Here is a 12690-nt window from a genome sequence, read left to right on the forward strand (position 1 = left end):
TGCTATGGCCGCTTTAATAGAATAAAACAAAAACAACAAACAAACAAAGCATGATCAAAGTCATTTTTTGATCAATATGAAGAACATTTGAGTAATGGGTGTGGATGCATGTTGCATTAGTATGGCAGTTACGAAGCAACTGACATTCTCATGCAATATTAGTATGGATGGGTCCAGTACCAGCATCCTAAGGATTAACTATTCCCAAACTAAAAGGAGAGGATGGAGAAGTTTGAAAGCACAAGAGTTAATTTCTTTTTTGTTTGGTTGTTTTATTGTTGTTGCTTTTTTGTATTTTAGGACCACAGTGGTACCAAATGAAAAAGCCTGATCAGTCATATTAACAGAAATAAACAAAATGACGCATCAAGATCTGATAAAATCTGATATAAACTTAAGCTACAACAAAATGTAGCATAGAAACCAAACAAAAAAAGCATAACTCCAGATACTTTAAAGTTGGTCCAATTGTCCCTCCCCCTACATCTATTCTAGTAGCTAAAGCCTTTTATTTTTTATTTTTACAGTGGTGCGCCAAACTCAGATATACAAATTATATATACAAACATGTATATTTCTCCATTTCTGACCAAATCTCTGCTTTCTTTGCCTCTACTGACATTAATTTGTGCCTATATCAAAAATATGATGATGACCTATGAAATGGTCAACTTGTTTTTATATTTTAAAGAAATGTTGAGGAAACAAAGATCACATCAACATCACACAATTTATGCAAACTAAATTTGAAAAACATTTTATTTTAATTCATCACCTTTATCATTTTTTGATTTGTCCTTATTAAATCTACAGTAGTGCAGAAATTACAGCAGCTGTGTCTGCATACTGGACCCTCACTGGAGGTTTTTGTGTTGCATATAAATTTGTGTTACATAAATTCAAACCTCTAAATCAGTGGTCTCCAACCCTGGTCCTCAAGATCTACTGTCCTACAGATTTTAGATGCATCCCTGCTTCAACACAGTTGAATCAAATGATTGATTACCTTTTCAAGCCATTCATTTGATTCAGCTGTGTTAAAGCAGGGATGCATCTAAAATCTGTAGGACAGTAGATATTGAGGACCAGGGTTGGAGACCACTGCTCTAAATAAATGATATATACATATAGAAAAGATTTCATGTTTTATCTAAGTGTCCCATTTTGCAAATAACTATTAGACATTTTAGGGTTTATTAACAAAAAATTACCTACAGTAAAGCAAAGAGTTTAACATACAACTTGGCTCCAAAAAAAATCACCATATTATATGATGAACAACAAACTATAGTTTACCTCTTTACAGATATGACCTTGTTGGATTGAATGTGACTATAGCGTAGCCTGGTCCTTACCTCTATGGTCTTATGCTGGTCGATGCCGAGGCTGTGCATGAGGCGGAGGACCTGCTCGCTGTACTCTCCTACACCCGCCTCCCCCTCTGCCGACAGAGGCTGCTGGTACAGAACAGGCCTCTGGACGGGGACATCCAGAGTCATCCATTTGTGCTCCTTGATCTGGGCCACAGACAAACGTTTGGATGGGTCCAGTACCAGCATCCTGCGGATCAGGTGTTCACAGTCTAAAAGGGGAGGATGGAGAAGTAAGAAAGTTGCTTTCTACTGTGGTATCAAATAAAAAAGTCAGATTAGTTCTACAGTACAAACCATGATTAATAGAAATAAACACCACAAAGTAACACCAAAAACTTAAGATCTGAATAATCTGATGTAGTCTTTCTTTGCTCCCAACATTTCCCTGTTTCCTTCCCTCCTAATGAGAGCTCTTCACCTCTAGTTAGTGGCTTGATGAGTTTGACGTCAGACACAGCTGGTTTGTTAACAGGATTACAGTTCCCCTGGCTGCGTCCTGCATTCCCACCTGTCGCTCAGCGTTTACTCAACCATTGTTTTCTTTAACCATAACCGGGGGAAAATTAACTGAAATCCCTGCAATAATTCTTTAGCTACACAACCTAATTCATAACATTTTGAATTTTCTGAAATTTTGAATTTTTACTGAAAACAAGACAGATTTTTTTTAATGAACAGCTGTTGTGCACCTAATGGAAAACCATTCATCTTTATATCTTTTAACACAAACATATGAAACTGTTACCTTAGTAATTATTGTAAAAAAAAATTAATAATCCGTTCAAGAAAGACCACAAAGCTGAAGTTCAAGTCTGATTTACGGTTTCTGATTGTATCACAACATACGCATCTGGATCAATTAAATCAGCTTCACTTCAAAATATAGCTATGAGGTTTACGAGGATTTTACTTCAGAGAGTAATATTTGATTCAAAACAAAGTTTGTTAACTTTAATACCTTTTTTTCCATCTTCCAACTTTTTTTAAGAGGCACACAATTTAAAGTCCAGTTTAAAATGTCAGATGTATTTAGAGGCAATAAAGAGAAAAGAAGGAAAAACAAAAGCAAAGCAGAGGAAAAAAAAAAGTTTGATTGGGAGTGCATTTTAGTGAATCAAAAACTACAAAGGGGAAAGAACAGTGATGTGAAACATGTTATTCACAATAAAAATATAATTTGTTAAAGAAGTTGAAACAGGACTGGTGCTTAATGAGGCAGATAGTAAGAAGGATGATTGTAATGAAGCAAAGCTGCTTAGTTTGATCCCTTTAAAGTTTCAAACATTGTTATTTAACATGTTCAGTTTGGAAATGCTTCTTCTGGAGATCTCAGAGTTCGGTTCAAGATCTATATTTTCTAGGGAACGCAGACTAACTACACTAAACACAAACTGTGAATGTTCACCAGCTCAAACAGAAAGTCTCATCTGCTCCTAAGGTAAATAATTATTGACCAGACATAGAAGGAAGGACAGAAAATGATTCTTCTTTTTATGCCTTCTTATATTAAAGCTCTTAGATAAGATAAGGACTGCTGTTATTGTCCCACAGTGGGGAAATTTGGGTGTGAGTGGCAAAAACGGGTAGATGAAAGAAGAAAAGATTAGATCAGAGACTGAATTATATTTTTTCTTTTAACAAAAGTGACAATCAATGTAATAAAAACTCAATTGTTATGAAATGTATTAATTTTCTGATCTTGAAAAAAAGCAGCATAATTTATTTGAAGCTCAAGGGCCCATGTGCCAACAGGAACTCCCTGATGGATAAACTCCTCAATCTACCTGCTGGTCTGCCAACGTCTCCATTCAACATGTTTTCTACACCAGTAGTTCAGCCAAGTCAAATTCATCCTCCCCTTCGGCTCATAAACAGTTTGACCTTCAGTTCAATATTACTTTCAACTCCATTTTGTTTGCAGGTTGTCAGCTGCAAACTGTTTTAAGACAATTTTGCAATGTTATATTTGTTGTACCGAAAGGGAACCTACACTTTTTCTGCAGCCATGCTTCTGGAAACGGTAAATACCAGAGCTTTTGCTTCACTGAACAGCAACGCTAAAACTGTGTAAACTTGCTGCCACTTTAAATCCATGCCGCTGCATGGCTGATTGACCGACGCGTCTTCCTTTGAAAAAACACGGCACCATCATGACCTAACCACAAACCCATCTAATTTAATGCCTGAGTGGGGTAGAGCTGTGGAAACCTGTCAGACAGAGGGGAGAGAAAACCAGCAGAGCTCATTGAAAAAAGGTATCGGAAAGGAAGGGAGGACAGGACACATGGGAAAGTTAGGGGAAAGAAGGAGCAGAAAACTTAATCGATAGGAAAGGTCGGAAGATGGACAAGAGGAAGGGAAGGAAGTAATGCTCACTAGGAGTGAAAAGGCAGTTAAGAAAAAGGATGGAGGGAAAAATGGAAGTAAGGAAATAAGGAAGAAAAGAGGGACAAAACAGAGAAATTGACCAGTTAGAAGGAAGGAATGAGGCATGAACAAAAAATTACAATGAAAGAAGGAAGGAAGGAATGATAAACAGAATGGAGGGAAGGATGAGGAAGTAAGGAGGACACACAGTAAAAGGACAAGAAGAAGTATTCAAGGAAGGAAACGGAATAACATTTGGATAATGAGAAACGGATACAAGCCTTGAAATGCAAATATTTTCTCAAATGGAAAAAAAATAATACTGCAATTAAACTCCAGACTTTTCCAGGCTGTAATACTGATGTTGGGAATAATTTAAACAAATCGGTGAAACTGAGAGCTGAAAGTTACTGTAGAGCAAGGAGACATGTTGTGTGGTTGATAAGTCCTCGGGATGATGTGTTCTGTTGAGAGTTTCCAGCGCGGTGCAGGGCTGTGCCGCACACCGTGGCATTAGTCAGAGGCAGCGATGAGAGAAAACAAGATGGACTGTTTCTGGATGAAGTAATCAGCACACTCTGTTCCCCCCTGTTTCAGGGAGCGGGGGGGTCGGACTGAGGGAAGGGAGGCGGATTTGAGTTTCATTTTGGCCCGTGGAGGTGAAATTTTCACTCCTACATTCTCTGCATGACTTGTAAGAAACTAAACACATACAACAAGTCCTTATTGAAGACTTGAGTCTCAGATCTAATACAGGGGAATGCAGACGGACAGGAAGAGGTCCCGCGGGTCGGTAGGGTGACTCAAACCAATGTGCAAACTCTGCTATGAGCTGCTGGAGGGCTTCACTGGCTCTTCACCATGTTACATAAACAGCTCCGGCTCTGGACTTAATCTGCAGCCAGCGAGCTAGCAGAGCCGTTAACAGCATGGCTGCTCAGACAGCCTGACTCACTGCGCAGCCTGCACGCACACAGAACTCTGAAAAGCCCCGGACAGCCCCAAAATGAATCCCCGCTTCAGATGAACACAACTAGACATCATCCTGCTTGTTGCAGCTGTAAGACTGAGACGTTCTTGTGGCATTTACAAACTTGGTTACAGACATGTTTTCTTTTCCTTGTTTTAGATGCAGCCTCCAGCAAAATGCAAGGTTTGCCACCTCTCACCTTCAGTCATGAAGTAGGGGATGCGAAACCTTCCTTCCAGGACCCTCTGTCTAAGCACAGGCAGAGAGGGCCCATCAAAGGGCAACGCGCCGCACACCAGCACATAAAGCACCACCCCCATACTCTGCAAAACAAGATGGAAGCAGTGAGTTTGGGTACAACCAGATTGATTTTTCTGCTAGGTTCAGGTGTGGATCATGTTGAAAACCCATTGATTATGTTTTCTGATTGTGTTTATGACACCATGTACTTGAGCAAAGTTTTGAAGCCATTTGGAAGAATATCAGGACCACATCGTCACAGATCCTTCCAATCAAACAGAGGGTCTTAATGGGCAACTTTTACATATAAATCTTATGTTTTTTCCTCACCACTGCCTACCAAGCAGTTGTTACCAATGTTACACCATAAAAACAGATTGCTTCAGCCAAAATGTCAGTTTGCTGAAGTTTTGTGAGTATTTTCTTTCATTTAAACCTAAAGGTAAGAGCTTCAAGTTTAACTCCTCCCTGCCAGTGACTGGTGCACTCGTCTTCGGTCCCTATCATTCTGTAGTTTGCCAGCCAGTTGCCTTTGGTTAGCATTAGCAAGCATTTAACATTCCTGTTTAGAAGAAAAGCGGTAACCCTTTCTGATCCCCTTTCCCTCCAACGCTTTAAAGCTTGACTGACATTTTTTTTTCTTTTAAACTTGAATCTGATAAATGTAATGCTGACAGGAAGCCATCTCTCAGCTGTATCACTGAACTCAGCCTCACAACTTTGGCCTACTATTCCTATTGGTGCAGAAACCTTTTGGTTCAATGTTGACATCATAACCAGGAGTAAATATTTATATACTTTGGACCCGTGAGAATTTATAACATTTATATATGATTTTTTTTCCCATTAAAGATTAATATTTTCAGACCGCACAACTCTTGACATTCTGTGGATTTTTAGAAAATATTTTTTTCCCGAAGAAAAAGTTGTAGCAATGACCTTTAAAGAAAATCATCCATTGTCAGAAATGGTGTGATGTTAATGTCAGAGATCTGGTCATTTCCATGTGCATTTACCCCACAGCAAGTGGGTTTTACTTTGCCACTGTGTCTTACATGATGTCTACACATATCCAACCCTGAGCTATCTCTATAGTTATGCTGCTATAGGCTTAGACTGATGGAGGACATAGGGACCCCTTTTTCATCATTCTGCTTCAATCTGTCACTTTTTCCCACTCTGCAGAATTTGTCAGTTCAATCTCTAATGCTACCTTCTCTTTGCTTTTTCCTCATAGTAGCTTCATCTGGTTTGTTCCTGTTTAGCTGTGACTCACTACTGGAGAGAAATATCAGCTGTCCTGCTGCCATCAACGCCTTTGTTTATAGATGTTCGAGATTGGCCTGTTTTTTCAGTGTAGTCCTGTTTCTCTAACTGTTACTGGCTACATGTGCTCTCTTCCTCCTCTGACATGGGAGCTGGCTGGGAGATCATCTGCCTGGCTGTGTGGCAGGTTGACAGTACTCTTCTTCTGCCTCCTTGAGCCCCAGCCGGCCTCGGCAGATGGCCGCGCACAGTGAGCCTGATTCTGCTGGAGGTTTCTTCCTGTTAAAAGGGAGTTTTTCCTCTCCACTGACGCTTCAACTGTATGATCTGGTTGAATTATAAAGTGCCTCGAGATTAAGTCTTGTGAATTAACGCCATATAAATAAACTAAATTGAAGTGAATTCTTTCTCACAGTTGGACAGTCAGATACCAGGTCACATAGAATCTGAAAAGCTCTGAGTGTTTATCCGATTTTAGCCCAAATTTGATGTAGAGTCCAGGCAGTTATTAGAAAACTCCATGTTTACATTTGTGATGGTAGGAAATAACAGACTTTTCCTGCTTTCTTTTTAACTGGTTGGCATAAATATGATAGAGAAGACAAAAAGTCTTCATCCAGCCTTTTTTGTCACATTTCCATTTTAATGATTTTATTATCACTAAGGAAAGATATAGATATGGTCTCTATAGCTGAGCAGCTATTTTCTTGATACTTTTCTAATATGTGAAGGTCAATCATCTGAACTACTTGAAAAGGAAAAAGAGGCTAAGAGTTATGGTTCTATTTATCATGTCATATGAATAAATCATGTAAACAGATAACCAGAGTTGATAGCTGCTTGCTCCTTTATTCCGTACTCAACTTCCTAAAGTAAACAGAAGTAATTCTGTTGGTCTTAGGTTTGGTTCTGTCCCTTTAGAGGGTGTTATTAAAGGGGCTCCTTTCTGGAGTCTGACCACAGAAGGAAAGTCTGGTCAATAATAGGTCAGGCTGGAAAACTGAATAGATGAATGGGAAATTGATTGAATTATAACCTTTAGTAAATGTTTCAGAATTTCCTTCGTCAAAGTATAATTTTTGGATATATTAACTGATTTTCTGAGTTAGCAGTTTATCATCTTCCCATAATAATACAGAGAAAAAGCAAAACCTGTGTCCTCTGTTAGGTAATGGGTCATCTTACCCAGATGTCCAGCTGTGGTCCCTCATACTGCTGTCCCTCGAAGACTTCAGGGGCAGCATACGGCGGGCTGCCACACCATGTGGCCAGAGGCTCCCCAGGCTGGAAGAAGTTTGCAAACCCAAAATCTACACGGGGGTGAGAAGTGAAAATTTTTTAAATAATAGAAAAAGAAAACAAAATAATTGGTTAACAATGAAACAATACATATAAATATTCTATGAAATGAAAGAAAAAACAAAAAATCACATCAACCAACATGCAGAGTTGCTTAAACATCAAGTATCTGTGTGGAGGTTTTGCGTAACGCAGTTTGAAATCCACATTCTTGCACACTGAGGAAACAGGCCGCTGTATGAGGCAACCTCCCCTTGAGACCAACATTAGGTCACTCATGTGGGCTCCCATTGGATGTGTGCAGAATGGATTTAAACCTGATTTTTATCTCCAAAGAACAGAGGGAAATATTACAAATACACTCAGAAGTCACATCTGTCTTTCATTAAAATCCAGTCAAACAATCCAGATCACAGACAACTGCATCTCTTTTTAAAGACTTTACCTCACTTCTCTTGCCTCTTATCTCTGCTAAGCACCAATCTTTTCTCGTTAATAATAAAATCAATCTTTTGTAACTTTCAATGAGCCCCTGGTTTTATTCTATGATTTATCACCCGTTAAAAGAAAATATGAAAAACTTCCAGCTTAGTAATTCATTATCAATGGAGGCTGTCAGCAGACCAGACATGTGCACTTTAGCTTCCATCCCCTCCCTAGTTCCATAATCTACAGCAGTTACATAAGCAAATAGAAAAATGCACTGAAAAACAAACAAATAAGAGATAAAAAAAGACTAAATCTGTCTTGCATAATGGGGTTGGAAGTGGTGTTGGATCACGCTCTATACGCAGTGTGACAGAGTCCAAGACGGCATGAAACAAACAATGTAGAGCAAATCAAACTGACCATTCAACCACAGCAACAAAACACACCAAATTACCCCCAAAGCCTAGAAATGGAGTGTTGTTGGATGCAATTTTTGAGATTTAACGTCTAAAAACTAACGTGGCTGTCTATAGATCTAAAAGAAATATGCAAAGCCTCTTTTTCGTGCCTCTTTGTCTCTCTCTCTTTTGATTTTAACCGAACAGAAAAGGGCTGATAGCAATCCTTTTCTTTCTCAGAAAAGATGCAGGAGGTTCAAGTACAAATGCATCTCTAAATCAGATTTGAGAGATTATCAGACTGCGGAAATCCAACAGCAGATGAGAGCCATAACATTTAATTTGTACAACGCAGGTGGCACCAGGTGCAAAATGAAGTAGGAAGTGGAAGTGGTGTGACATGCCGACAGTCTGATGCTGCTGCTGTAAAGGTGAGCAGGAAGATCCAGGCAGAGCGGAGAGCTGCAGCTGGTTTATAGTCAGGAGCTGTGACCCATTTCATGGAGCCGAATACTGAGCAGACGGGTTGACGTCAAACACTCCGGCTCGCTGCAGGATACCAATAGCAGTGTCTGCTCTACAGGAAGGGTGGGTGGTGGTTTTGGATCTGGGGACTTGGGTGGCGCAGTAGCATTAGCATAATATCTGACGTGTTGCACTGGAAATACTGTTCACCTTGCACTGTATGAATGATATCATGCTGCTGTTACAGGGCAGATTACAGAAGGTGCAGATTTAATTACTGTGGAAATGGAGTTGGGAGTGCGGTAGATAACCATGTTAGAAACGGATCATCCTTTGTTTTCTCCTCACATTGTTAAAATACCTAAAACTTCAGCCACTTTGTCTCCTACTACTCCAGCAAATTCTGATTTAAACCTCAATACAACCCTTCAGATGCACATTATCAGGTTTAATTAAATGCAAGCTATTTCTAACATGGGAATTTACTATAGCAGCAAGGCTTTATAATCCATAGGCACCCGTCACCATATAAAAACCTTCGGACCTCAAAAAAGATGAGCCAAGAATCCCATCATGGAAAACAAAACTAGAAAAAATTGCTTCATTTTGCAGAATTTAGATTCTAGATAGAATAAACCCTCTAACCCATTAATAATATGTTTTGTACACGTATTTTGGAAACTTTAAATTTGTGTATTAGAGACACATCTCTAAGAGATAAATTATGGTAAGATGATTCCTGACTGATGACATGCAATTTTACAAAGACTGCATCGGAGCCCTTTGCGGACAGTTAAACTTAATCAATAAAAAGTAACCTTATCAATACACTTGATTTTTCCACTGAAAAAGTTTAGATACTTTAAAATCTGCAACCTATGCCTAAATATACTTTGGCCCTGTTATAATAAAGCATACAGATGGGAGCTGTCTACCCTTCAATTAAGACAACAACAAAAGTTAGACTTTATTAAATTAACAAATTAAAAATTTATTATTATTAAATTATCCATTACCCTTTTTTTTTATTTTACAAAAAGTATAAATACTTGTTTGTTTTTTTTTATCTACTGCAGCACTAAAATTGATGCATGCTGGTGAATGTTTGTAGTTTCCACATCTCCTCACTGAAAATGAAAACACTTTAATGGTTTAAGGTGCAGTCAGCTACATCAATGTGTGGATGACCTAAATTCAGCCAAATGCATGGGATTTAATGCAGAGGGTTTGTCACAGGCTGTTTATATGGTTTAATCTTTATCCTGTGAAACTCAAATACGAGAAGCTAGAGGAAATCAATTAATCCTAAAGGTTACCAAGTTAAATGGATTTAAAAAAAGCCAGACTAATGATATCTATATAAGAAATTCAGACAGACCCTTTTCTTCTTTTCCTACTATTCATTACCTCTGCCAAGGAGGTTATGTATTTAGTCGACTTTGTGTCTGTCCTTGTACAGCATAAATGAAAAGTTATAAACGGATTTAATGACCTTGTTACCAAAGGTGCACCTCAGTCCAAGGAATAACCCATAAAATTTTGGTGACTATCCACATCATAATCCAGATGCAGGAATTTTTTAAAGGACTCTAACATTATTTGGCGAAACAAGCAGTTCCCCCCTAATCCAGAGTGTGGCAACACTGACTATTTACAGCTTCAGCATCAGACTCAAAAATTCCAAAGGTATTATCCTTATAACAAAAACACAGGAAAGGTGAGCCATGCCTCGCACAAAGTCTCGATCTGCTGATCAAACATGAAAGCAGAGTGAATGAAGGTCAGAGCAGAACAAACACCAGAGGCTGCAGGCACAAACTGTGCATTTATTCATAAACCTATGAAAAGCTTTTAAGGATATTGTTACCAAAGGTGTGTTTCATTCCAAGAAACAACTCATTTAAATCTGGTAATGATCCAGATCATCTGTAACCTTTAACTATAGCTGTTAGTCACATTATGGGGCAAAATTTGCTGCTTAATGGAAGTCTGTGCTTTTCTAGTTTATAAATTCTTTACTTTTTCCACCACCTTCAATCTGTCAACTGGACCCAGAAGGGGATGTCTGAAGTGAAAACATTAAGGGCACTCCCTGCTGTTTCTAGTGTGCTCTCCTCTAAAGCTGCCATGCCTGTGACCTTTCCTCTGACTGACCACCAGTAAAGGTTCATACAAACTGACCAGAGGTGGCCTTTAGAAAGGCTTGGCAGGGCTGAGGAACAAAACCCAGAAGCTCTAACTGCTTGTCTGAGCTCAGAACTGATGATAAACAAATACAATATTCATAAATGTAATAGAATAAAATATTACAAACCAGAATGTAATATAATGTCAGGATTTAAGCGCAATTTGGAGGTGAACTATTCTTAAGGTCTGGATAACCCTAAGAAACTGGTCTATCCATTCTCTGAATCTGTGTCCACCCTCATCTATCCATTTATCCAGTCTTCCATCTGCTTGCCCATCCATCCATCTTATATATTCAAAGCCTAACCACTCAAAACAAATCATCGTTAAGCTTCTGTATGTTTCGGTATGCAACTCTGAGGAGAAAAATGTGTAGCCATCCCAGAATCGTGCTGCACAAATCTGACATGTGAGCTGTATGAACGAACAACCAGACCTGTAACAGCAGGTCTGAGGGTGATTAAAGCACTGGATGTACCATCTTTTGTTGTTCTAAACACATTTCGCCTAATCATGAGTCAGGTAATATCCAGTTCATTGTTTTCCTGCTTCAGATTTAATCTGCTGAACAGGAACGATCAGCTGTGAGTCAGGCATATTTGGAAAATCACTGATGTGCTAAATAACAGCTTTTCTGAAAAAAATTAAATGTTAAAAAAAAATTATAGAAAAATTGCATAAATAAAATTTGCATTGGTAAATCAAAGTAGTTTTAAACAAAAAGAATACAAAAAAAGAAGACAGGCTAACTTATAGATGGACCAGTAGCTTAACAGATTTCTAGCTCATTCTGTCATTAGTCCAAGTTGTTTTTTTCCACAGAGAAAAAGACAACTCAGCAGAAATTAAGGACATAAATCATTTAGAAACAAAAGCTCTATTTCTGAGATACATAGAGTTACTCTATGACTCTCTGACACTTATTTCAACACACACATTTATAAAAGCAACACCTCAGATTTCTGCATTGGCACCAATACGCTAGTCAGATTTTCTTAGCTGAAGTCATGCCACTGCTAATCAATCCATAGTTGAGTATTTTCATTTCAAAAAGTTTATTTCAAACCTGCACACATTTTACAATACATATAATGACAAACAATACATGCATGGCTTGAAAAGGGGATGGAAGAAGCAAAAGCTTATACATGTCCAATCCCCTCCATCATCAATGAAAAGTCATTAAACATCAGAGTTAAATGATTCATTATACACAGGATGATTTATTTGTGGCGATAATGATGCAGAATGCTTCTGGTTTGAGATAAAAGGTTTTCAAGGCGTTAATATAGTGCTGCTTTGAATCAATGGTCTCAGATAATGTTATTGTGACCAGCTTTCTATCCAAACAAGGTTTAAGTGACCTACTGCCCACTGGATGACACTGGCCTTTTCATGAATAAAACAAGGTCAATTATATTTTTTTTATGGATTTAGCAGCTTACCTCTTTAACGTCCAAAATATTTTCTATGCTACATTAGATAACAGTGTCAACATATTACCAATTATTAGTTATTAGTTCAAAGCATGGATGCACAGTAATAACTCGCCTATAATGATTGCATTTCAGTTTGTTTAAGATACACATTACGCGTATAATGAGGGTGTGATAATGCTAAATTTGCAATTTATTGAGCCATTCTAATCAGGATGTAAAATATGACTTTACAGTTCATGGCTAAGCCAGCTTAGCTT

General features: G+C 38.3%; 1 protein-coding gene across 1 annotated transcript in view; it reads right to left on the reverse strand.

The window, feature by feature from the left end:
- sik2b (salt-inducible kinase 2b) overlaps window positions 1–12690 on the reverse strand; it is a 54203-nt gene that overhangs the window by 11496 nt on the left and 30017 nt on the right. The window contains exons 5-7 of the mRNA XM_038298552.1: window positions 7402–7526; window positions 4910–5033; window positions 1356–1582 (exon numbers count right to left, since the gene is read on the reverse strand). Coding sequence (XP_038154480.1) covers window positions 1356–1582; window positions 4910–5033; window positions 7402–7526 — 476 coding nt within the window. The remainder of the gene's footprint in view (window positions 1–1355; window positions 1583–4909; window positions 5034–7401; window positions 7527–12690) is intronic.

Source organism: Cyprinodon tularosa, unplaced genomic scaffold (genome assembly GCF_016077235.1).
Source record: "Cyprinodon tularosa strain WSP-4 unplaced genomic scaffold, ASM1607723v1 ctg41, whole genome shotgun sequence".
NCBI classification, from domain to species: Eukaryota; Metazoa; Chordata; class Actinopteri; order Cyprinodontiformes; family Cyprinodontidae; genus Cyprinodon; species Cyprinodon tularosa.